At 37.1% G+C, this 26,985-nt stretch overlaps 1 protein-coding gene across 2 annotated transcripts in view; it reads left to right on the forward strand.

Annotated features, from left to right (window-relative positions):
• HERC2 (HECT and RLD domain containing E3 ubiquitin protein ligase 2) overlaps window positions 1-26,985 on the forward strand; it is a 103,000-nt gene that overhangs the window by 13,759 nt on the left and 62,256 nt on the right. The window contains exons 4-20 of one of the 2 annotated variants that reach the window (XM_041422113.1): window positions 5,114-5,251; window positions 13,149-13,368; window positions 15,077-15,177; window positions 15,933-16,089; window positions 16,883-16,993; window positions 17,313-17,484; window positions 18,035-18,208; window positions 18,825-19,013; window positions 19,624-19,775; window positions 20,585-20,742; window positions 21,187-21,300; window positions 22,642-22,893; window positions 23,766-23,959; window positions 24,477-24,677; window positions 25,316-25,544; window positions 25,619-25,743; window positions 26,129-26,307. In XM_041422113.1, the coding sequence (XP_041278047.1) occupies window positions 5,114-5,251; window positions 13,149-13,368; window positions 15,077-15,177; window positions 15,933-16,089; window positions 16,883-16,993; window positions 17,313-17,484; window positions 18,035-18,208; window positions 18,825-19,013; window positions 19,624-19,775; window positions 20,585-20,742; window positions 21,187-21,300; window positions 22,642-22,893; window positions 23,766-23,959; window positions 24,477-24,677; window positions 25,316-25,544; window positions 25,619-25,743; window positions 26,129-26,307 (2,866 nt within the window). The remainder of the gene's footprint in view (window positions 1-5,113; window positions 5,252-13,148; window positions 13,369-15,076; window positions 15,178-15,932; window positions 16,090-16,882; window positions 16,994-17,312; window positions 17,485-18,034; window positions 18,209-18,824; window positions 19,014-19,623; window positions 19,776-20,584; window positions 20,743-21,186; window positions 21,301-22,641; window positions 22,894-23,765; window positions 23,960-24,476; window positions 24,678-25,315; window positions 25,545-25,618; window positions 25,744-26,128; window positions 26,308-26,985) is intronic. The other variant, XM_041422114.1, reaches the window with a different exon arrangement.

Here is a 26,985-nt window from a genome sequence, read left to right on the forward strand (position 1 = left end):
GAGGAGGTGAAAATAAAATATAAAAGCTCGGGAGTTGAGATAAAGCCAGGAAGATCACGTACCTGTTACTGTTGTGGGAAAAATAGACTTGGGGAAAATTAATTTAGTTTATTTTGGTGCCATTTAAGATAGACTTGTACGGTGAGTAATAGAGGTAAAAACAAAAACACCACCTTCCACTTGCTTCTGGAGGAATTTAGTCTAGGTGTTTCATAGCACAGATCACACCTGTTCCTTTCCACGGCTGGAGGGTGTATGTTCTTCTGCATATTTCTTGAAATTCTGCAGTAGTTTAGAAATTTAAATAACAGCTTTTTCAGGCTCTTAACTGTTAGGATTGATGTATGAGCTGTGTTTCAGTGAAGTTAGTCTTCATAAATGCTATGGTGTTGGCTTGCAGATTCTAAAATACAGCCATCTTGCTTACCAGGCTTGAAGAGAAAAAAAAAAAAAAGGCTGTTTTTGGTCACTGTCCATCAGGTTGTATGTTTGATCATGGATCCAGAAAAATTGATGGTCAGTTTGCATCTCTGAACTTGCAGCTGAAGTTTAGTTTCATGAAATGAAAATCTAAAGTGTTTACATCTGTTTAGTTGGTACTTCTTTTTTGCATAAATGGTCTGCAAATACGATTGAAGAGCAGAGGGAAAAGTACACACAAGTAATGAGATTTATATAAGACCCAGTGGTTTTATATGAAAAGCAATATAGATTAATGGCAATATTCAGAACTTACTGCTAAATTGACTAATCTGGAGATGAACAAGAGAGGTTGCTGTATTTAGTCCCTTTTATTCAGTCTTTTTAAGAAGTTTTGATTTAAGCCCATCTACTATAAGTCTGTTTCTTCACTAGTGCTGTAGCTCTCTGTTGATGCTGACTGGACTGTTCAGAAGAGGCACTTCATTCTGTCGGTGGGTATTAGCAGTGGCAGTAGACTGGAAGAACATGCTATTGATAGCAAAAAACATTTTTCTCTCTAGGAAGAATATAGAAGTAGTGCATTTTTTTTCCCTCCTGTTAGCAAGAATGTTTGGTTAGGAAAAAGGTCTTTGTTTTGAATTCGTGGCACTTTAAGCAAAACATGTTTGATAAATGTGTTCAACAGAATGTGTTTGTATGTTTCCAAGTACCATCTGAGGACACAGCTGTGACAGTAGTGATGTCCAAATACAGGTGCCCTTGTAGCATTGCATGTATTTCAAAGACAACCAGGCTGCCCTCAGGAAATTTGGATTAGATTAATATTTTGTATACTGGAATCTGTGTTCTGAAAATAATCAAAATTATTAAGTAATATTATTCTTACTAAATTTTCAAGTTTGAGAACTGTTACTGTAAAATTTTAAGGTGTACCAGTCTCTTTGAGACACACAGGTCTCTTTTGTGGGTTGCTATTTTTTATTTATTTTTGATTCCACACACTTTATAGCTGGAAAATTCTGTTTCAATTAGCTGTTTTAAGTTCCAGGACAAAAATGTAAAATCCTCAGCTTCATACCTCTGTCCTGCCTTTGGCAAGCACTGTGGGCTTCCTCTTCTGTTCCCCCTTTCCTGAAAGTTGGACCTTTCTCTGCCTGGTGCCTCTAAATGCACAAGCCTCATGCAGTGCTGCACCTGCAAGCAGGTTAAATGAAGTTCAAATGCCACAAGCAATTCCAGAGAGGCTGGCAGAAACAAAATATTTATGACAAGAGTAACAGCATGTGGGAATTGGTTATGGTGGCTGGTGTTCAGACCACATTATAAATCAAACTGTAGTAGTGTGTAGGGATGTGGGCTGGCTCCTGCTTTGAGCCTCCTTTTTTTTGTGTAAGGGAGAACTTGTTAAAAGTGAGAAGTGGCACTTTTCTCTTCTGCTTTCCCATACCCAGCTGTGGGTTTTACACAGTGACTCAAGAGTTCAGTGCTCAGCTGTGGATTATCATACTCTCTCTGCAGGATAGGGAAGTCTGTAGTTATTCTGTTGGACATTTGACTTCAGAAGTGTGGAATGCTCTATTGTAAATTCAAAAAGTAATTTAATGCATTAAAAAAACCAGTATACAGGGAAGAAAAGTAACTTTATTTCTGATTAGGGTTAGGAGATCAGAATCTTATCATCTAACCTACAAGGCTGTATAAGTATGGTTTGCAAATGGTAAAGCACATCTTTCCCTTACAAATAACTATCAATTTTGTGTATGTAGGTATATATATATATGTGTGTGTGTAAAAAATCAAGGGTTTTTGACACAAAATGTATTGCAGCTGAAATATTTCCTGGATCTAGGACTACCAAATACTGGTTTAGGGTGGTTATAAAATACAGCCCTTTTCTAAAGCACACTGTGTGACTTTTTGCCCTGTCAACATCTGTAGGGAATGTGTTGCAGGCTTTCTCTTGCCACGGAGGGATTCCCAACTACATGAGTTCATTGGCATTTCAGAGCAGCACGAGACCATACTAGAACAGGTGGTGGAGGCCACTATGCAGTGTCAGGTTTTTTCCCCTCATTGATTATGAAATGTAAGTTCCATTTTTAGTGCTTCCTTTTTATCCTCTGTTTATACCAGATTAGGCCATGGCTGTGCAAGATAGTGCACACATGGTGAGCTGCTGTGCTTTGATTTGGGAGCTAATTTCTAGCTGAGAAGGGTTTCTTCAGTTGCTCAGTTCTGACTGCTGGCTGTGCCTACCTGCCTCAGTGTAGAGGTACAAGGCTGTATATTAAAACATAATAAAGGGAAAGGTCTTTTAGAGAGATGTTATGTTGCTTCCCCCACCACAATATTTACAAAATTAAGTTAAATAATGCTGACACAGTGCACTGTATTTTTGCATGCATTGTTTTGAAAACTGTCTTGTTACTTTGGTTTGTTCTGGCTTTGCTCAATATATTTCTCCTCCCTGCCCCTCTTTCTGAAAAGTCTTTGGGTCTTCCTGTTTAAAAATCTTTCATGAAGCATAACAAAACTTCCATAATTGTGATGTCTGTGTGCTGCTTTCAATCTAGACTGATACCAGCTTTGTCTGTTATGTGGCAAGTAGTTTTTTTGCAAGTTTAGTGAACTGTCTTTGTGGAACAATGTGACATGGTTTTTTAATGTGCTTTTTAGCTCATTTCCTTCCCACTTTTTCTCTCATTGCTCCTCTTCTTGATTCATACAGACAATTAAAAAAAAAATCCTCCTGTGGATTTACATGCCAGGGTTGTTTTTATTCCATACAAAGCTTGAATTCCCACCTGGATTGGGATCTTCTCTATTTGCAGTGAGGAGTTGGATAAAATGACTAAGTTTGTAGCCCTTGATTATCATCCTTTGCCAAGGATCTGTTAAAAAGCATAACAAGTTCTCCTACAGCTGCCTGTAAATTGTGTCTTGGCACAGCATCCTTCTACCCACTAACTAAAATTCCAGACCCTGCAAAGTGTGTCTCTAGACGTGTGGGTGAGTGGAGAAACAGGGAGATGATGGTGTTACTGTGGAAGTATTCTGAGCCACTGGGGCTGAACAGGGTCCGTGGTCTAGAATGGGTTCTGTGCTTTTTGTGTTATTTGCTTCTGCATTTGAAAAGAAACAGCTGGATTGAATCATATTTTGGACATTGTTATCAAACTGGTGACTCACAGGCTGTTCCTCAGTGTTTCAGGGACACAGATTCTCCGTTTGCCCCTTACAAGAAGTATATCCAAATTGCATTTTCCTGTTTTAAGTGACTTTGCTGTCTCTTCCTTGGCCCACAATCTCATGGATACTGCAATTATACCTCCTTTCCTTTTTTCCTGTCCTTTTTTCCTGTCCTTCAGTCTTCATCTTCCACTTCTTGAGCACTTGTCAGTTACAGGTCAGGAAACAGTGCTTTAATTTAAAATTTGTATAAATAAGGTGACCCAAAAGAACTTTATTTTTGGAGGTCTTATTGTTTCCAGTTAAAAAAAACCCCAAAAAACAACTTAGCAAAGAGGCAATCACAGATCCAGTTCCAGCCAGATTAAGCATTAATTTTCTGTTAGGCCAGATGGAAAGAACAGTTGAATGTTCTTGTACATTGTGATAGGTGTATTTTGTACATTCTGAGGTAATGAGAGCCTTTGATCTCACTCCGTGAGTGTGAGGCAGGCTGCAGTCAGATGTTCCATGTCGGGCTACTGATGTAAACCTCTTGCTTATTATTTTCTTCTGATATATACTGGTACAAATGTATTGTTTCGGTGGGGTATGTAGGGTGAGAAAGGAAAAAAGACAAAATAGTAGTGATTATCTGTCATATTGTGGCTGGGACATTTAGGGAGGGAGTCTATGGACTAGACTGGCAGATAGGAGTGAAGGATTGATCAGTTCTACGAGCCAGGTAAAAAAGGCTGGAACTAAACTCTTCATGGGCAAGTTTCAAATGCTGGACCTGAGAAATTGTGAGAATTTCCAGCTGTCTAGTTCTATTCCATTTAGAAAATTGAGACTTTCAGGCAGCCTTTGATTACAGAGATAAGTGACTAATGTCTGTGTTCTGACTTTGTGAAAGTAGTCTCAAAAGGATTGCACATGGTGTTTTGTTGCTTGGGCAGAAAATGGTGGTATTATTTTCAGTATTGCCAGTAATTACTAAGATGCTAGATGTTTTACAGATGTTGACATACTGCTGCATAAAAGTAGTGTAAATGCCAATGTGGAGCTCTCCTTGATTTTGAAATATGGGCTATTGCTGTCTTTTTTTATTCTTGGAAATGGAATATAAAACCAAGTAAATGTTACAGCAATACAGATAGTTGGGAGTGCAGTCTGACTTCAAGTGCCTTCTTTGCAGTACTGTGTATTGCAAATCCTTTGCAGTTCTTACGTGATGATGTCTATATTAAATGTTCATTATCCTGGGGAGGTTACAGAAGTGATTTCTGGATTGTAAGGTCACTTTCTCATGAAATGTAACATGAGACCCAGCACCTGTGACAGTTAACATGGTAAAATACTGCTTCCCCCCCCCAGCTTGTTCTCTTAATGATAGACACTATTTCTGTAAGCTTGTGGGCTGGGGATTTCACCTTTATGTTTTTAATCTAGACCTGAATTCCAGCCTGACTTGAAGGTAGCTTAACTGGTCTTTTTTTCCCTTCCCTTTTGTTTTCTTTAGATGATAGCACTGAATGCCAAACTGCATCAAAGAAAGAAGAGCAGAACGACAAAGAAAAGAAAGATGAAGAAGAGACTCCAGTGCCCACTTACAGGGCCAAATCGATTGTTGAGAGTTGGGTGTGGGGTAAACAACCAGGTATCACAGCTGTTTTGGCCATTTTCACTGACATTATGTATCCTATGTTGATCACTAATTTTGTAGCATCAGGAAGTATTTGTATCAAATACTTATTCTTGCTGATGTGTGCATCTGTTAGGTTAGTGAAATAAGTTGGATATGTGGCTTAACTGTGACTGCAATTAGACATTTGCTGTAATTAATTTCAGGTTTAATTAGACTTGACTTGAAGAGTCAATTTGCCCCTTTCAGGCTGTTTGAAGGAATGACAGACTGACTTGCAATAAATGAAATTATCCAGTGAAAAGTTCCAGTGTCTTCAGAATATTTCTTTTCAGTTGCATACATTATAAAAAAATTGCTTAATTTCTGAAGTCTGAATTTTCTGCAGGCAGTAATGGTTTAATGGGTGATTTTTCTCTTTGGTTTCATGGTCTGGTAGATAGTTTTGTGTGAATCATGGGTGGAAGGTTGAAATGATTAGTTCAGTTAACTGTCCTCACCTTTGCTGACAGTAATTGCACCTGTGGTGGCAGTGGAAAAGCAGTTTGTGTGTTCACATCTTTGTGTAGGGGTCTATAAAACAGTGCTGTTGATACTGAAGCCAGTTGAATTTTGTGGCTGTTTGCTACTGTAGAGCAGCAGTTCATTGTCTAAAATTGTCCATGTTTAAAAATAGCAGATCAGAAGAAGCCTCAGTTTGGTAGTTTATTTTACAGTTCCTGGTACATGATATTGCCTGATTCAGATGTTGGCATGTACAAACTTCAGAGACATCTGTTGTGTCACTTGTCCTTTCCCCTCACCCAGAAAGCACTTGAAGATCCCTGGGAACAGTATTATCTCTTCAGTGCCAGAATCTGCATCTGTGTAGCTGTGTTTGCTGGGGGAGATACTTGTTTCTGTTGAGCCATGGTCAGCTGCCAGTCTGCTGTCCTCTGCTCTGTGCCAGCCTGCTCGCTCCCTTTCCTTGAGGACAGGAGGACAGATGGATTTGCTGTCACTCTGGTAGTAGGACAGAATCTTGCAATATATCAGGAATGACAAGAATTGCCACTGCAGTGGAAGAGGGAGTGAGAATTGCATTGAGTGTTGTAGAGATGCGAGTTGAAGGTCACATTATTTATGTCTTATATTCTTATTTAATGTGTGTTGCTGAAAAGTAAAATAAAACTGTTTTACAGAATGTAATCTAAATGTCAAAGATCTTACCGAATTTCTTCCAGCTGACCAAAGTGTTTGAGACAGCACTTGGTCTTTAAGCTCACCCTCCAATTATCTTTCTAAAAAATTGAAGAAGCAGTTTTTCAAAATAAAAATGATCTATGTGTGTTTGGAGTTTTCAGAAAGAAATAGCTTTCTGTCCTGTAGTTACTTTTAATGCTTATATATAGTATGGTTTATTGCCACATGTATGGATTCTTGTTCTAGAAATAATGTGTGAAAACTTTATAATTTGTCGGGAATAAATTTTTATTCCTTGGTCTCTGTTACCCTTTGTGCTTGAAGTTTGTATCATCTAACTGTGACAAAACTCCTTAAACAGCTATGAACACACTTGTGGTTTATTTGTACAATAAATGCATTTATTGTATAAACTGCAAGTGTGGCTTGTTCATGATTGTAGGTTACCTTGTTAATTTTTGTTTTGCATTTGTCTGAAATTTAGCTAACAGCTGCCTTTTGAGCCATCCTAGTTTTTGTGGCTTGGTAATTAATTTTGAAGAAAACTACAGCATCAGTTCCATTTTGATGCTTTCTGTTAGTGTTTCATAAAATGAGAACTGTTTTAAGCATTTCTTCTGTTATCCTTCAAAAAATAAACTTCTAAACATTTCCGTGTCAAAACCATGAAGGAACTTTTTAAAAGGAGAGTTGTTTCTTAAATATATCATTGCTGATCAAGTAAGAATTAAATACTTACTATGTCTTCATTTATGGTTTATATTCCTTTACAAGTAAGGTATGATTCAGAGATGGAGACTTGAAGTTATGTCATGAAAAGAACTGAAGAGGCATTTAAGTCAATGTTTCAGGTCAATACACTGAAGTATTTCTACTGAGTGGAATGATTTACAGCCTTACATTATGAAAATAGTAACTGGATATTAGACACTGTATGTTTTAGAAGTGCTGTAATACAATCTTATTTTGCCAAGTGTGGAGGATCTTGGTGTTGAACTTCAGGCTAATCTAGGTCAGTGGGCCTTGTGACACCCCTCCCCCATGACGGCTGGGAGATGGTGAGAGCAGAGAAAAACCTGCTCATTAAATGTTGAGAAACAGGACTTCATGTGCCCCTCAACTCCCTGCTTGTTTTCTCATCCTGGCACAAGTTCAGAGAAGCAAAATGCTTTCTCTAGGTCTCATTTATGCTGAGATCGCTGTGCCGTCAGAACAGGGCAAAGATATCACAGTGTTTTTATTTTTTCTTATTTTTTGTAACAGTCCTATTATTCCAAGAACTGTAAGAATACATAAGATAAGTACATGCATAAGTCATTATTTGATTTTAAGGTGGTTTTTTTATTTCTCTTTTCTTTCTCACTAAGATTAGTGTTCTTCCGTTTCATATGCAGCTCTTTTATGATACCACTGTTAAACTACTCCTTTTTTACATGAATGCTCCCTTAAAATATCTTCTGCCTGTTTTATTCATATCAGGCTGAGTACATTCATAAAGCAGTTCCTCTGATTCTTTCTAAAAATCCTTGTTTACTACCTTCATCAGTTTTCTTTTCTGAAGATACTTTAGGTTTTAACATCTTACATGATCTGAGGTCCAGGTGTTCAGCCCTAGGTATGGGGGAAAAAAAAAGGAAACTCTTTGAAGTGGTTGTTCAAAGCCTACAGAAAATAGAGCAGTATTTCTTCTTCTTGGGCTTCTTTTTCTTAGTCATAATATGCTTAAGGTTGCCTATATTGAGTCATACTTTTTACAGTGTTGCACCTTATTTTTTTGATATTGTTAGTACAATATCACCAAGATTGCATCAAGAAATGCTTTTTAGGCGCTACTGAAGAGGCAGGGTTAAAATTAACCATGTACAACATGACTTCAGTGAGCTTGTTGAAATACTTGTCATTGCCCAGTGCGCTTGTATTCCTGCATTTGTGTTGTGAGAGAAAGAGAGAGGCAGGACTTCCATCCTGTAAGGGGCCTTTAGTTACATGATGAAATCTAAATTTACACTGTGTACAGAAGTAATTACAAAGTAGTCAAGGCATTGAAAAAAACCTTCTTTTAGCCTTCTTTATTGAGATACTTTTGGCTTTTATAAAATTTCGTGGTTCATACTTTCAGGAGATTTACAAATGCTTTACAAATGTGTTAGTGTGTTTTTTACACACAGACAGGAATTTAAATTCTTGCTAATTTGTTCTGTGCATGAGTATTAGAGCATCAATTTAAACAAGTTTTGCTGTACAACTTTGACAATTACAGAATTGTAAGATATGATGAGTTGGAAGGGACCCATGAGGATGATCGAGTCCAACTCTTGGCCCTGCCCGGGACACCCCAATGTCACACCATGTGCCTGAGAGCATTGTCCAAACACTTGCACTCAAACAGGCTGGTGCTGTGACCACTTCCCTGAGGAACTGCAGTGCCCAGCCACCCTCTGAGTGAAAAACCTTTTTCTGATATCCAACCCAAACCTCCCCTGACTCAGCTTTGTGCCATATCCTTGAGTCCTGTTGCTGGTCACAAGAGTAAAGGACAAGTACTTGCCCCTTCACTTCCCCTCACAAAGATGTTGAAGCTCACGATGAGGTCTCCCCTCAGTCTCCTCCAGGCTGAACAAACCAAGTGTTCTCAGCTGCTTCTCATAAGGCTTCTCCAGACATTTCACTGTCCTGCACCCAGCCACATAATGAGATGCATTCTGCATGCACATGCAGCTGATCAATATTTCTTCTGCTGAATACTAATAACGTGAAGTCAGATGTTCTCTTTTGAACAGGGGAGCAGAAAGCTAAAAGCTAAATACCCTTTAGGCATCTTAGTCTTTGTTGGTATAAAATAACATTGAAAGCCTATTTTGGTTTTGTTCCTGAAGGAAATTATGTGTATGTGATGGCATTTTTGTCCTTGCCTATAACTTTTGAATTTGCTCGTTCTAGAGGTTTGAAGGATCATTAGAAGCCTGTTAAGCCAAGCCAACTGCATCCTTTATCTCCTCTTTGTCCAGTGGAAATAGTGTGTAGTGGAAGGGGAAAGAGAAGACAAAATATGAAATTCTCTAGGAAATTAGAGCACATTAGTTCTGCTGGTGACAGGAATGTGTACTCATTATAATAGTAGATTCATGCCAAATTCTGCTTGAAATGTGTTTCCAATTCTGAAATCCCTCCACACCATAACATCTATATTTGCTGTTACTAAAGTTTGTGAGACAACCTGGAAACATTTCAGCCTGATACTGGATTTTTAAGGTGCTAAATACATCTGTCAGAAGCATGTGGTGATCCCTAAAAGAGCTAATGAAATGAGTGTTAAGAAACCACATAGCATGTTATTTCTTTGTGCTGCTAAAACAGGAGCCAACTGTCTTTGGACATGCTGCCTGTCTTAGGGCTAGTGTCAGAGATGGTTTAAGAAGCTGCTCTCTTCAGCTGTTTGTTTTGTCCCCTGTTTTGTTCAAATATCTGAGTAGCACCACTTCTTAACTCTGTTCTGTCAGATAGGCTGGGTTGAACAATTCCAGTGTTTTTCCTTCTAATGCAGGGAACTTTGAGCAGAAGGAATTAGGAAGTGAAGATGTTGTTTGCTGAGAGGAGGGAGAGATGTGATAAATTTTAACAGAAGGTAAAACCCTTGCCTAGCTCTACTGCAGCCAGCAGCATACCTGACTGTAGCTGCCAGTTAACAAGTATTCTGCTAATGGTGGTTGGAGAAATTAAACTGGTGGGGGTATGACTCCAGCTTCTACAGTGCAGGTGCAGAATAGGTAAATAATGTGTCTCTGCCTTTCACAGAATAACTGGCAAAGCATGGCATTGCAAAGGATGGCTAGAATCAAGGGCTGGTGTAGTGACATATGAACAGTTTTGTTTAAAGAGTTTCCCTGTAACCTTCTCAGATGAAATTTGAATCGTTACTATTAATAAGCTATTCTCTCATTAGACTGTTCAGTTCATCAGTAACAAGTGTTGCTCAGATTTGAAGGTTTATTGACATGAGTTTCACTGCGTTAATTCCCAGATATGTTTAAATTTTTTGAAAGCTTAATGAAATTTTTCATAAAGATAAAGTTACTTATTGTGGAATAAGAGAAGATTTAAAGTGAGGAAGTATATAGATACATCTCATGTAAAAATAGTGTTGCTTTTAATAAAACAAGACAGTCACTGGTTCAGTTTTTAGATGTCTAAGGATACTATTACCTGTTCCAGCCTTTGCTACACTTTGTATATGAACTTTGTTTTGCATTCTTGAGATATTAAAGGAAGTTTTTGTATAAAATATTTATGAGCAGAATGTTTTAATTTTGGTAGAAAGCCTTCCTAAAATTGTAGCCATTTTTAACCTTGAAGACACATCCTCCATCCCCAGCTTTCTTAACCTTCCCCTAGGTCTGAGATCACATGTCAAAAACATGTCAAACCCTAAACCTTGACAAGGCAATTCTGCTGGCAAGAAATATATCTTTCTTAATTTAGGCAGCACCTGGATGTCATTGTGGCTGAGTGAAAGTGGTTAGAAAGGTATGCAGTTGCAGACTTTCAAGGAAAGTTCCTTGTGAAGTAATTGCTGGAGGATTGGTGAGTAGGTGGTCTCTGCTTGTCCTAAGCATTTCTTTCTAGTAGTCCCCATGATGGATTTTTCATTAGTGTGTTGTTTTGAAACAAAGGACTTCTTTACCCAAGTCTTCAACTCTTGGAAGCAATTTTAGAGAGTTTCCACAATTAGGTAACTTGCCAGGCAGGAATGAAGGACAAATGCTGTAGCTCTGTATTACTTGACAGACTGCTGAATCTATCACCCAGTGCTTGTTTTCTGTAGCACCAAATATACAGTCTTTTCCCCAAACACCACTGTTAAAGTGCCTTCTTTTTTCTTGACTATTTCTTTACTTTTCCTATAGGTATAAGACCATAATTTGGGAATTGAATCTGCAGGATAAAATTATTTGTCAAAACAAACAGTGATTAGCCAAGTCTCTTTGTGAAGAGGAGAGCATGGTCGTTTTGTACTTTGGTGTTATAGCTTGGTGGTATTTTAGAGGGTGATAGGACTTCAGTGTTCGGGAAGGAAGGAAAAAAGTCCTGACTTTTATGTCTTTGAATGGCTTGCCTAGAGGGATCATGGAAGTGGGGTGTCAGTATTGACTATGTTCTGTTGTGGTACACTGTGAGGGTTTTTTTTTTTTAATGCGTGTTTTTGCTCGGTGCTACACAGTTGTTTGGGAAATTTTGTAGAGCTAAAATTAAGCATGGTGTGGCTTTTTGACAAATTTCTTGTTGGTTTTGTCATATTTCTTGTTTGAGTCAGGATGTATAATTGTTGCTGTCACTTTTATCTGAGAGGTCTGGACTGCAAGGAATATTTTTTAATCTGTTCATTCCTGTTGAAAAAAATAAGTCCCTCATAGTCAGATGGAAAGGTGGGAATTGCCTAGGGGAAGGAATCTAACATATTATGAAATGGTGAAAGGTGAGTAGCAATGTTGAAAACAGGCTGGGATGCTGGCTGACAGCAAACCATAATTGACTGTGCAATGTGATCCAGTGGCAGAGAGGGTTGCTTGAATTCTTTCCTAGGTACACAAAGATGGGGGGCAAAACTCAAAAGAAGTTTTATACCTCCTTAGATTAAAACCTTTAACCATGGAGGCTACCATAAAAGTGTCTAATTTCATAACTATGAGGCACTTGTTCCAAAAACTACACTGATTTTATATGGTTTTGGGATTGGTTTTTTATAATTATTTTGAAATGTGTCCATCTTCTCACAAGGCGTTGTTACATATATACAGACATATGTTTTGGTTTTTTTTTTTTTTCATACCCTTAGTCAGGTGTCATTTAAAACAAAGACACTTCTGTGTAGCTGCCAGGCAACAAATGTGGTTGGCTTAGGGACAAGTATAGTAATGCAGTGCAAAGCAGAGTGGGGTGGCTCAGTGATCAGACTGTTAATGAAGGGACAGAAAAGAACCCCTTTAGGAATGCACATTGTTGATATTTGTCTTAGGAATTAAAGCTACAGAGTATATAAAAATACAGTTTCAAAATTTTTATTTTAGAGTGTTTTTTTGTTGTTGTTGTTATTGTTTTTGACACTGTACTTGTTACCATCAGTTATTAGTTTAATAGGACTTTGGGCTGTTGCCTACTTGCTGTGGTGAAGAGAAAGAAGAATTAATATTCTAGCATTGGTACATAAGTGAGATCTTTTATTTGCTAATAGTACGTGAAAGCATCTTAAATTTGAGTTGTTTCAGAAGCATAGCAGGTCTTAGCAATGATCCTAGAGCTTCTGAGAGTAGTTTTATAACTTCTGAAAACTTTAGATGATATGTATCAGTGCAAAATGACAGCATATTCTTGTGGGGACTTGCAAGGGACTTGCCTGCGCTTAAGAGAAGTCTGACTCTGAGGTTGGATAATGATAAGAAGTTGTTGTCTAACTTGTTTTTTGGAAAAGCATAAAACATTTCCTGATGTTTTAATTTCAGACATGAAATATGAAGGTTTAGATGTGTTTAGACGAAACCAGTTTTGATGATAGCTTGTGTTTAAACACCTGTTTTATTTATGTCCTATCGTGTGCATTAAATATAGAAATGGGGAGTTCCACTGAGTTCAGACTTCTGGTCAATTTGCAGTTTTCCATTTGTCTTTATTTTTCTTTATACTGTATATAACAAAGACGAAAGTTCATAAAATGGCATCTCTCTTTGATTCTCAGACGTGAATGAACTGAAGGAATGCCTCCAGGTGCTAGTAAAGGAGCAGCAAACTCTGGCCACACAAACTGCAACGACAGCTCTCTCAGCTATGAGGCTAAAGCAGAGGCTGGTCATCCTGGAACGATATTTCATTGCTCTGAACAGAGCAGTTCTTCAGGAGAACATCAAAGTGAAGTGGAAAAGCAGTAGTGTTCCTCTGCCTGCTGTGGATAAGAAAAGGTAATAACACATGCCTGAACAAGTTAATCCATTAGAAAAGCTATAGAAAGGTTATCAACCTGTCTATGGGGGCTTTATGTGATTTATTCCTCCTTGTGAAACATTAATGGTAAAGAAACTTCTTATTTCTTAAGATGGCTTTACCATATTAAGTGGTGTTACCTGCCATCAGTCCTCCTTCTTGTCTGGTGCTTTCTTACAGTGCCTCTGTTTGTACTAATATGTTTTTACTGTAATACATTGCTGTAGATATTAAACTTTGAGTTATTAGTATACATTTATTGAAGTATTTCTTTTGTTCTGCCCTGCTAGAAAGTATGGAGAAGCCTGTTTCAGAAATGGTGCTAATGGAAAGGACATCATTTGAATAACAATATATTTGTCAGTAGTTGCTCAGCTCACATAAATTAAAAAATGCAAATACATAAAAGCAGAACATAGAACCTTAGCTTGGGTGAAAAATTATGTAATTGTGCATTTTATATTCAGCTATTTAATACAAATACAAAGAAAAGCTGAACAGTTTAGTTTGAGTGAGAAGTGATGTAATTATGCATTTTATATGCAACTATTTCAAGAGCAGTAACTGAGTAAGGAATCGTCTGATTACTTTTTATGTCTGGATAGCTGTCTAGACCTAAAGATAGAAAAATCTATCAGATAAGGCATTAAATCAAGTGTTCAGTAGCTGTCTGACAGAACAAGCACTTCGTCTAGGGAAATTTTTGTTAGATTGTCTGTAGATTCAGATATGAAAGGAGAATATAAGTAGATATTGCAACTAGTTGTTGTGGAATTGGAGTCCTGACAAGGATATCTTTGAATAGACAGTTCCCTTGAAATTTTTTTTCAGCTCTGATTAAAAAGAGCACTGATAATGTTTAAGTTATTAGATTGCTAAAAATGCAAGTATAATTTCTTGAAAAAGTCCTAAGCTGTTCACTTTTGTTGTAGTCTCACAACAAAACAAACTAGACTTGGTGATTCAGTGTTGGAAGTGGTAGGGAATCTCTTGTTGCTGAGTACAAAGGGGAGCTTACTTAAATGCATTTGATTGTCTGTGTGAGAAAAGAAGTTAACAGAAGTGAATGTGAGTTCAGTGAATATTACAAAAAGTTGAAGCTCTCATGCTTGCACACACAAGTACAGAAACTGCAAAGAGAAATTTTTAGCATTGAGACTTGACTAGAAAGATGACAAAGTAATGACGAAGTAATGACAAAATGGATGGAACTAATCATCAATAATTAAAGCTTAATTTTAAAAAGTCTGCAAGCTTAGTTTATGCAGTCCAAACTCACCAAAAATATAGACTTCCCCAGTAAATAATTAGTTTAACCTTATGTTTGTGTATTTTGAGTAAAGCATCATAATTTCACTTTGAGTAACTGTGGGCATTTTTTGGTGGCAGTCCATTATGCTGATCTGGTTTATATTTTTCTCTGTGAAGCTTTTTAATATTGGACATTGAATTGTTTCTTTGAAATGGCTGAAGTTGAATTTTGGTTGCTGACATTTTGATGTTGTTCACCTTGTTTCTCAAGGCAGAGCTATGACTCTTTACAAATAAAAATTGTGTAATTGTATATGCATGCATATGGCTAAATTGTAAATTAATCAAATATATGTCATAAAGAATAATCATAACATAAATATATATTATTGTAATACAAATTTATTGAAACTATTCATACATAATATTATTTAGCTCAAGACCTGTAGGCAAAGGTGTGGAAGGACTTGCACGTGTTGGATCCCGAGCAGCACTTTCATTTGCATTTGCTTTCCTTCGTAGAGCCTGGAGATCAGGTAGGTCTACTCTTGAGCATATTGCATATATATTTCATTTGAAGCCATATGACTCCTTAAAGTGTGTGTATCTGTGTTAAATATTGGCATAGAACTATAAATTTATGAATGATGGATTTGCATAATTGCACTTACGTGATTCCATGCTCTACAATGTTGTTGCTGATCAAAGCTACCCATGCAAGTATCAGTGTTGGGTTTTTCTGGGATGTTTTATTGCTGAGGAAGGTAAATTGGAATTTCATGAAAAGCATGTATTTTTAATGCTAGATTTCAGAAAAGTTAGTTTTATTCTTCAGACAAGGTTAAACCACTATTATTACATGATAGCAGCTGCTTAGAAAAAACTTTGAATGTGAAGCTTGTGTTTAGTTTGTGTGCTTGTCAGCTATTGTCAAATTGCAGAGGTTGGCAGAATTGTCACCTGTGCCACTAAACCTGCCTGTCTCAGTCTGCACCATTTGGTCAGATGGCAGGTGTGAGCTTACTCCATCCAGCCCTAGTTCTCTCTTCTCAGTGGCTGCATAGTGAAATCAGCTGGTTTGGGTTTTCACCTTTCTGAAAAAATTTTTTTTTTTTTGGTGAAGATTTCTTCAGAATATTGTCATCAAATGTTCATGTGAAAATTGAGAATTTTGTCCATAGGAAGTAACTTCTAACTTGTGTTGAAAAGAAGCTCCACAAAATATTGTCTACAACCATTTCTCTAACTTCTGTAAAGGTGGGAATGTAACTGTTCTTGCTGTGTTCTTTAGGTGAAGATGCAGACTTGTGCAGTGAATTGCTACAGGAATCACTTGATGCACTGAGAGCTCTACCGGAGGCATCCCTTTTTGATGAAGGGACTGTGTCTTCTGTGTGGCTGGAAGTGGTAGAAAGAGCTACTAAATTCCTAAGGTCTGTTGTGACTGGGTAAGTTTCTTTTCCTGAGCTGTTAAATGGCAAGCTTGCATCTCTCAGAAGCTGGTGGTATAAACATAGTGATTTACGGAAAATTTGAAAGATTTCCTTCCTCTTGCTGTGTAGTTATACAAGCAAGCAGAAAATTAATGAACTATTGAAATTATGCTCTTTAAATATGATTTTATGATTTTAGCTGGTTAAGAAAAATCTCAATTGGACTATTCTGAATCACTGCATGAAAATTTAGCAAAACAATTGTGTTTCACACATGTAAATATATCTGCAGAAGAATGCTTTGGTAATGCTATATATGTGCACTCTTAATTGTGCCCTTCAAGTGTGGCAAGATAATACAGATTTTTGCACATGAAGGAAGATACACTCATATTGGACTTGGAACGCTCCCCTGCTTTTTCCTGTTACTTAAGTAGGCTTCAAGTTGTTACCTTTTTACAGTAGTTACTAGAAGTTACTTGAAATGTCTTTTCAATACTGGAACTATGTCCTTAAGGTGAATATCATAAAACATATTTGAATTTCACCTGTGAAAAATGTTTTTCATGTTCTTAGCATGTTCAATAGAACTGTAGGTAGATAGTGAAGCTTGCGGTGTTTTTAAAGCCTAGCTGTCCCTCTAAAATTTGATCTAGTTTGGAATCTGTGGGCATTTCTCAGCTCTTTTCATCAGCCCTTTGCTATTTTTCTGTAAGTTTAGTGGGTCTTGGGTTGCTGTAGATGCTTTTAGTAAGCAATTGTGTATGATTTCCTCTTAGTTAATGTATACTGTTTGACTTTTAAACAGAGATGTGCATGGAGCTCCCAGTACCAAGGGGCCAGGAAACATTCCTTTGCAAGACCAGCATTTGGCACTTGCCATATTGCTTGAACTGGCAGTGCAGAGGGGTACACTAAGGTGAGAAGCATGGGCATTCTGATTTTTAACCATCACTGTTGGAATGGGCTGACAGTCTTCAGTTTTCATGAATTTGGATTTAATGTAATAATTGTGGTTCAAAGCACATGGACCTTTTCACTAAGGCCCTGGTGATTGAGACCTAATACTATCTAGACTGCAAAATCCATTTTTTGTATTTTGATAATCTGTTTAAAATGGAAAGCCCAGACATCCAATTTTGTTAAACTTCAAAATGCAGAGATTGAATTGTATGGATAGCCTAACCCAATGGTTTTAGGAATGCTTATTAATAGAAAATGTTGATTCTCTCTTTCAGCCAAATGTTGTCTGCAGTTATGTTGCTGCTTCAACTTTGGGATAATGGAACGAGGGAAACGGATAATGAGCGATCTGCACAGGGAACAAGTGCACCCCTTCTACCTTTGCTACAAAGGTTTCAGAGTATAATATGTAATAAAGACATGCCCAATACTGAGGAAGAGATTCAGGTACTTATTCTTGGATTATTTAAAAGGGGCATTATGTTGGAATGAAATTTCTTTTGCCTAGCTAAAGTAGTCATGAAATTATCCAAACAAAGTTGTTGGTGGTGTTTTCCGTGTAGGGTGTATATACACCGTGGTTGTTTGGTTTTCATGTGAACATTTGAGTTTCTTGAGGTAGGGGGAAGAATGTCCCAGCATGATTAGAGGTAAGTGTCGTGTTTAGTAGTTAATGCTGATGTGATAAAGAATTTAGCTATGGCTAACTTCTGTGCATATTTGGATTGTTCTTATTTTGTGTTTAAAATCAATTGAATTCTGACTCTTTGTGAACATTACTGAGGTTGATAAAACATGTATTATCCTTGTAACTTTCTATTAGATACACAATCTGACTATTTTGTCAACAATCATGTTTCAAATTTTTCTCTAATGTGAAAAAAGGATGTGCAGTTTCTTTTCTCTTACACTTGTGCAGATAGTCATCTTGTCTTAACATTATAGTCTCATAGATATACCTTGAATCTTTTTCTGACTGCTCTTTTTTCTTTTCCAGCTCCTGACTTACCCTCTAAGTCCAAATGAAAGTTTTCTGAGGTATCTGACTTTGCCACAGGACAATGAGCTGGCGATTGACCTGAGACAAACAGCTGTGGTGATCATGGCCCATTTAGACCGCCTTGCCACCCCATGTATGCCTCCACAGTGTAGCTCTCCTACATCTCATAAGGTGATTGTTTGCAATATCAAATACAGTAAGATGCTTTTCCCTAAAAGCATAACTGAATTTCAGAATGCAAGGAAAACAGCTCCTGAGATTCTTCAAATTACTTTCTGATTTTCACCACATAACCTTGAGTTCTGAAATTTGTCTTACTTGGGTAACTGTTATTACAGTAGCTCTTCTTGAGTGAGCCTTGGAGTGCTCACATTTTATGGTTTATGAACCATTCTTTCCTACCACACTATGGCTAATTCTGCCATATTTTGAGCTGTTCCTTGTGCTTCTCTGAGTGAATTCTTAAGACCAGACTTTATAAATGTTGGGGGTCTGACTTACTAAAAAAATAAACGAAAGAAAAAAGTAAATGCCAAACTTTCCAACCTGAAAAATCTCTGAATCTCTTACCTTAGACATTTATTGCTTATTTAGTACCAGAATGAGCTGAATATGATGCATGCAAGTCTTTATTTTTGGTATCTTCTAATTAGGTAGGTTTTATTGACTATTGGTCTCAGATTTGAACACATTTGGTATATAAAGTTTTAAAAAATAATTTACTTTGTGGATTTTATTAAGCTGTGTATTTCAGAATTTAATACTTACAGAATTTTTTATGTCCTAGGGATCACTGCAAGAGGTCATTGCTTGGGGATTAATAGGTTGGAAATACTATGCTAATGTGAGTGGTCCAATTCAGTGTGAAGGACTGGCCAACCTTGGTGTTGTACAGGTTGCTTGTGCAGAGAAACGTTTCCTGATTTTATCTAGAAATGGAAGAGTATATACACAAGCATATAACAGCGATACTCTGGTGAGAGTTTTTGCATGTTTTAAAAAATTTGTTGTGTATTCATAAGTTTCCTCTTCTAAATATTTACAATTTTTTAGGACAGTAGATGGAGACATGCTGATTTTTTGTGAGCTTTCTGTATGTAATTTTCTGTATGTATTTGAACTTTCAGAAATAGTGGGGTTTGTCTCTTGGGTTGATTTGATGGAAAGCATATGGATTCTATAATTCCGATCATGCTAGAGGTTATGGATACTATGATAATTGCTTTTATTGGTATGCTGGCCTTGGTAACTTCAGAAATTGGAAGATATGAAATGGATTTTACTTTAGTGATATAACTGTGTCCAGACTGTGTAGTTTCTCAAACAAAAATGCACTGTAAATAGAAGCCTAAGATAGCCTGGAATGTTAAGAGAAACACCATTTTCATATGTACTGAAGACCTGTAAGAATGGGAACAAATAACTTCAAAGCACTGCTTTTGTCATATTTGACAATTTTTTCCCTCATGCTTTCACCTCATTAATTTGAGAGCAAAGTTTTGATAAAACTGGAAATACTGTACTTAGTTATGTGATGGAAAATGTCAGCAGATTTTGTAAGCATATTGCTTTTGCTTGGTTTACAGGGACCACAGCTGGTGCAGAGTCTAGCTTCCAGAAATATTGTGAAGATAGCAGCACATTCAGATGGGCATCACTACCTGGCTTTGTCAGCAAATGGTGAAGTTTTCTCTTGGGGTTGTGGAGATGGTGGAAGACTGGGTCATGGGGATACAGTGTATGTATTAAAAATAATCATAACCATATTTGCAAGTGTTCTGAATTCATAGTAAAAATTATGTTGTTGTGTGTATAAGCAATGCTCAGCATTTGACATTTGGCTCTGTTGCTGAACAAAAGTTGCGTTCTCCCTGCATGTTTTTTCTGTCTGGAATATTCCTAGGTCTCTGTTGACACTACTTTCTGAAGTACTTGTAGGTGGAGGGTGTAGTAGTGAGCACTGTTATCAGGCCTTTTATTAATGGCTTTATGAATCCAGAGCACATTTTCTCTGAAATGTTGACTCACATGTTGGAGCAGGCTCATTATTTTTTATGCAGTCATGTTGTACATTATTCATTTTTCTGGGACATCACTGTCTTGCTTTTGTGTAGAAGCAGTCTTCTACAACAGTATTGCACTGGGGGTGTACATCAATACATTGTAGAAATTTTATGTGTCTTCCCCCATTGCAGAATTCCCTCTGAGGCAAGAGAGACTACACAAAGGTTATCAGTGTCATGAAATTAATTGGTCAGATACAGTAATTCAAGGTGGGATTTTTAACAAGATACAAATATTTTTTAAAAACATTGCATTAACTCAATTGAAAACTGAAGTTGCAGTTGTTAGACATTCCTTCAGTGGTTTGTATATTGAACAATTTGAACTTAATTTTGGCTTGTAGTTCTATTTGTATTTTGTTACTTCAGACTAATAATAAGGCTTGCAGGTAGAATTGCAGCAATTCTAACAAATATGTCACACCTTTTATCACTTACTCATCAAATCACCTTTTGTGAAATATGTCACCTTCTCTTTAAATAGCCCTCTGGAGGAACCTAAGATGATATCTGCTTTATCTGGGAAGCAAGCTGGAAAACATGTTGTTCATATTGCATGTGGAAGCACCTACAGTGCAGCCATTACTGCTGAGGGAGAGCTGTATACATGGGGACGAGGAAACTATGGCAGGCTTGGTCATGGTGAGTTAGTTGATAGCTTCAGATAAATTGTTGAAGAATTTAGTGCCTGTTGCGAATGATCTTTCATTCCTCCTAAAGCTGATTTGTGAACATTATGTGGCTTCTTGTGAATTGAAATAATTATGGGAGGGATTGTCTCAAACCCATTAAATTCCCTGAGTTATCTGGAAATAAGCAACTGGATGGAGAAGAAAAATATGCAATGTTCTCTTTTCCTTTCCTCATGAAGCTAAGACTATTTCATGGGTTAAATCCTTGCTGGGTGTCTCTTAGAAACCATATAGGGACATAGTCATGATACTCAAATCTGAAAACAAAACTAAACAACGCTGCCCTGCTCTCACACAATAAATCATCCAAAAGCAAAGAAGCAAAAAAAAACAAACAAAAGAACCTGTCAGGCCTTCTGGGTTTTGCTTCTCACAGAACCACTTTGTTTTGAAGGTTCCAGTGAAGATCAGACCATCCCAATGCTGGTCACTGGGCTGAAAGGACTCAAAGTTATTGACGTGTCCTGTGGGAGTGGAGATGCTCAGACTCTTGCAGTTACTGAAAATGGTTAGTAGCAAAACAAAACTTAAAATTCTAAGTAAGGTTACCTGTCCTTCCTTTTACTCTGAAGATATTTGTACTTCAGATATGCTTAATGTAGCAGCTTGAATTCTCTAAGAATTGGAAGCTGAAATTCCTTTTGAGGAAAAAAATATGTACATTTATATATTTTGTATATAATGTTGCAGAGGTATTTCCATGCATAGATATGCAGTACATTCCTTATGAATATGTAAATATATTTAGTTTATGGTGTATATATATTTCATGTAAATGTACAGTACATATATGTGCATGTATCTAAATTTTATTCGTTACTACATAAGTGCACGTATCTCATGATGTCACAAGAGCCAGAATTCAGAGTAGGAGAGCTGTCTCTCTTAACTCTTTGGAAGTGTCCAAGAAAAGCTGCATGGAATTTCATCTTTCCAACATTCCTGACCAAGGTGCCTAGGGTGTGACAGATTCAAAACCTGCATTTCATTGTGAGATCAAGCCCCAAAGTCATCTCTTAGAAAGCAGATAGTTCTTGGAGGCTTGTTGTTCCTTTGAAATACAGCTGGTTAATATGATGTGCATTATTTAAATACTGAAATGTTTGCTCATACGGGAAATGGAAACCCAGATTTTATCAATTCTTTTCCTCTCTCTGGTCTCTGCCTTGCATGCTTCCATTACTTACCAGAGTACCTTAGGGACTCTGCTTATACAAGTAAGGAACAAAAGTGCATCAGAACATAAAACAAGACTTTCTGTTTGGGCATGCATGGGTTTACCAGTCTTGAACCATAATTTTATTTACTGCAGATGCAGAATGATTTGTCTGTTTCTAAGTTCCCACATCAGGACTTAGATTTAGTAGTGTATTTCAGAAGAACATGATAAATGTGATGATTTCATTTCATTTTGAGAAATGCTTGAATGATATAAACTGAAAATTAAAATAGGTTTAACAGAAAATTTGGCCATTTGATGTCGAAAACATTTTGTAAGCTCTTATAAATAATTAAAGAAAACAGTTTTTAACTTGCTTGATTTACAGTAAATCATGTGCTTCATTTATTTTTAAGAAGGACTCTTCATACACGGATAGATTTTCAATGAATGTTATATATTGCGCTTTTCATGTTTAGTTTTGTCAGCATGAATATTTTTCAAATATTGTTCTTTATTATTGTCAAACAATTAGAAATTAATTTGGAACTGCTTTTGTTAAAATACAATTTAAAATTTGTGCTTGTATAGAATCTTAGATTACGAATAATTTATTTGTTAAAATGGGTTTCTTAATTACATGAAAAAAGCAGTTGAATTATTTTTTGTTTTCTTTCTCCTGATTTAAAGGCCAGGTCTGGTCTTGGGGTGATGGAGACTATGGAAAACTGGGAAGAGGAGGCAGTGATGGTTGCAAAACTCCCAAGTTGATAGAAAAGCTTCAAGATCTGGACATTGTGAAAGTACGCTGTGGGAGTCAGTTCTCTATTGCTTTAACCAAAGATGGCCAGGTTTACACCTGGGGGAAAGGTGACAATCAGAGACTTGGGCATGGGACAGAAGAGCACGTTCGATATCCCAAACTGCTGGAAGGCTTGAAAGGTAATTGTCAGAGCTGAAAATATTCCAGAGCTCTTTCTATTGTTGGGGCTTTTTACCTGACACAAATGAGTTCTGCTTTGAGTGATGATACCATGTACTCGGTCATATTTTATGCTAGGAGTATTGAAAAAGGTAATAATGTCCATTTCCCATCACCTCTGCATTTACACCTACAAGATTTTAGCAGACTTAAAGACACTATGTTATGACTACTTTAAATGCTGCACGTCTTGTGTTTTCTTTATTCTTACTGCTTTTCTTTTATTAGGTTCACAGAAGTGCTTATTTAAAGCAAGCATGTTTGCATTGTCATGCAAATAAATATATAATACATGCTTAGATTAAGGCAGGTGAATGGAATAAATGAAAATAACAGACAACAAATAATGTCATTAAAGTTGTGTTTGACTTTTGACTAGTTTGTAATGGAGAGAAAATTACTTCCTTCATTTGGGAGAAGACCTGAGGTTCTGTCAGGGAAGATGAGGAAGAAACCTCTTTTATTGATCTGTCTTTACTTTAAATTGTTACTCATATATGTTGAATGATTTAAATGAGAATAATTTTACAGCCTCTCATCATAGATGGGGAGATCTTTAAATAACTCATTCCCAAAAAAGTTTCCAAGTGGAAGGGACACAAAGTAGAATCTTTTTTTAAAAAATGTAAACTTCTGTACTTATCTGTCTCTTGGTTTATGCTTTGCTGTACTCTTCCAATCCACTGCTGGGGCAGAAATGAGACTCATGGCATCCATAACATGTTCCTAGTTAAGCATGGTTGTAATTAGCATAGTTTTCCATAGTCTGCTAGTTTCCTGTCAATGATTGTTGTATCTAAGTTATAGTTTCCATATCTAACTTCCTTATCAGGAAAGAAAGTGATAGATGTGGCAGCTGGATCTACCCATTGTTTAGCACTGACTGAAGACAGTGAAGTGCACAGCTGGGGAAGCAATGATCAGTGTCAGCATTTTGATACTTTGCGTATCACTAAACCAGAGCCCGCAGCACTCCCAGGGTTAGACACAAAGCATATCGTTGGAATTGCTTGTGGACCTGCTCAGGTAGGTTTTAATTTTGAATTCTTTGGTTTTACTTCCCACTGAGTTTAGTGTTCTTTATTATAATCCTGCTCCTTCTTTCTGTGCTTGCATGACGTTTTGTATTCTTCCTTATTCTGAGTAAATGAAGGCTTTGGAAAAAACAGATTTTGCACATTTGTTCTGCCAAAAAGGAGTGATTAGTTTTCCCTGTGTTGGGTGTTCTGAGAAGTAGCTATTTACCTGTTTTGTGTTGTGTGACACAGCAACTGAGGAGTTGTCAGCAGAATGTTTCTTGTGGCTGAACTAGTGAGATATCTGGGTGGGGTATGACAACACATTGGAAAATGTGATAAGAGAGTTCTGGATCTGTATGGATTTATGTATGTTTACAAGGATGCAAGTAGAGCATTCTGTTTGACAGTTGTGCTGGTACTATTACTGTTTGAAGGCAAATTTAGCTTTGCACTCCTATCTGTAGTCAGTGTCATATTTAGACAATAACTAACTGTGGGACTTTGTGTATTGTTTCCATTTATAGAGTTTTGCTTGGTCATCATGTTCAGAATGGTCAATAGGCTTGCGGGTACCTTTTGTGGTGGATGTTTGCCCCATGACATTTGAGCAGCTGGATCTGTTACTGAGACAAGTGACTGAGGGAATGGATGGATCCTCGGACTGGCCCCCTCCTCAGGAAAAGGAGTGTATGGCTGTGGCAACATTAAATCTTCTAAGGCTTCAGGTACCTTCAATTTCTTATGCTTTGAGCAGTCATTGAGCTGAATGTTTTCACTAAGTTGCTTGGATGGAAACTGTGACCTTTAATGTGCCTTAAAACGCATTTTTTAAGACGCATTATTGATTTTTAAAAGTGAAATAACTACACTATCATTTTATACTCTTTGAAATTTGGCATCTAGTGGTTGTTTTTTGTTCTTCTTGACAGCTTCTGAATTTCATTAAGAATGAGCTGTAAAAACAATATCTAAATGGATTAAACCTTGTATAGTCAGAGATTCTGAGTGTTTTTATGAATTTTAAATAGCATATTTAAAAGTGAATGACCTCTTTAATTGGTGTCTGACAGTCACTGAAGATGTGCTGCTTTTTCTAGCATAATATAGTGATGCAGAAACAGTTCAAGTTACTCTTTAGGTTTACTGCAGATCTTTGGGGCTTATAGCTACCATTCATAATCTTTGAGTATTTGTTTAAATTCAGGATGTAGGCAACCCAGCATTTCCCTTTAATTTTACAGATTTGCAGGTGAAAGTTTGTATCTTGGTCACTGAATTTACTGATTTGCTCCAGGAGTGACTTCCTGCCATCCCCACCAAGTTCATATCACTTACTAATTAAAATTTGCCTTTTATTTTTCAGCTTCATGCTGCCATTAGTCATCAGGTGGATCCAGAATGCCTTGGCTTAGGTTTGGGCAGTATCCTGCTCAACAGCCTGAAGCAGACAGTGGTAACATTGGCCAGCAATGCTGGGGTTCTAAACACGGTGCAGTCGGCGGCCCAGGCGGTGCTGCAGAGCGGCTGGTCTGTGCTGCTGCCCACGGCGGAGGAGCGCGCCAGGGCACTCTCAGCGCTCCTGCCCAGTGCAGGTCGGTCCTCAGATTGAAGCTTTTTTCTTTGGGCCTTGCATTTTGACTTCATTGATCACTTCTTCCATTCTTAGTTTCAGGAAATGAAATGAATGTCAGCCCGGGACGTAGATTTATGATTGACCTTTTGGTGGGCAGCTTGATGGCTGATGGAGGCTTAGAGTCTGCACTGAACGCTGCTATTACTGCAGAAATTCAGGTATGGTTCATCAGCTTTGCAGTTCAGGTTCTTCTTCAGGGTACTGTTTTTTAACTTTTATAAATACAAGAGTAAATGTGCCTTTAGTTGTGAACTGTGCAACAGCTCCTGGATTGTGTCCATCACGGTTTTGTGGAGTTCCCCTGCTCTTTTTTACTTTCACCACTCTTCCTTTGCCTTTCTTTTTACATTATAGTTGTTTTTTAAAAAGTATGCCCATATTGTTGTTGCAGAACATACAATACTCTTTTTGTTTGGTAGGCGTTGTTTCATTTTTGCTGTAGGTAAAAGTAACTTGATCTTACTACCATGGATGCTTGTTAGCGAAATGTTTCATAATCATAGTGGAAGTTCATGTTTTCTTTAACTTGATTTACTTTTTTAGGATATTGAAGCAAAAAAAGAAGCACAGAAAGAAAAAGAAATTGATGAACAAGAAGCAAATGCATCAACACTTCACAGGAGCAGAACTCCATTGGACAAAGACCTTATTAACACTGGAATCTATGAATCTGCAGGAAAACAAAGTTTACCACTAGTTCAGTTAATTCAGCAGTTACTAAGGTGATTGTCTTGAATTTGTCTTTTACTTTTGTACAGAAGATGTATTTAGACATTCTATAAACTAGTCAGCTAAACAATGGTTAATTTTGGTTAGTAAATAAAAGTGTCTTGCTAGCATTTTAGCTCCTCAGAAATCAAAATATTGAACATTCTTGTAGCTTATCTGTAGTTCTGCTCTGTTTGCCAAGGAGCAATGTTCTATACTAAATTACCCAATTTTAGAAAGATTGCCTTAGTTTTATGGACTTTGATACTTCTTCTCTGAAAGAAATATCTGGAAGTTTTTGTACCAGGTACAGGACAAATGTTTAAAAAGACTGTCCTTACAAAGTGTGAGAATCACCAGAAATTTGTTTAGAACTGAGTATTTTGTCCTATTTATTTAGAACTGCCTCAAGGAAACTGTCAGCAGGGAAGAAACTTCCATTTTAAATTCTTGACTGAGAGTTGTGAGTGCATGACCAATTAGGGTGCTGAAAACAAAGCTGCTTTATATCAGCCAGAGGAGCTAAAGGAGTACTTACCATAGAGGATGTATAGCTGGAAATAATTATGAGTTTACTAAGAAATTTATTGTACTTTTTCACTTAATTGTGATGGCAACCATGTAATTTAATCAATACTGAGACTCTTGTGAGCTGCATGGTGTCATGGCTTTTACTACAGCCTCTCAGTGAA

This window comes from Onychostruthus taczanowskii, unplaced genomic scaffold (genome assembly GCF_017590055.1).
Source record: "Onychostruthus taczanowskii isolate IOZ18803 unplaced genomic scaffold, ASM1759005v1 scaffold71, whole genome shotgun sequence".
NCBI lineage: Eukaryota > Metazoa > Chordata > Aves > Passeriformes > Passeridae > Onychostruthus > Onychostruthus taczanowskii.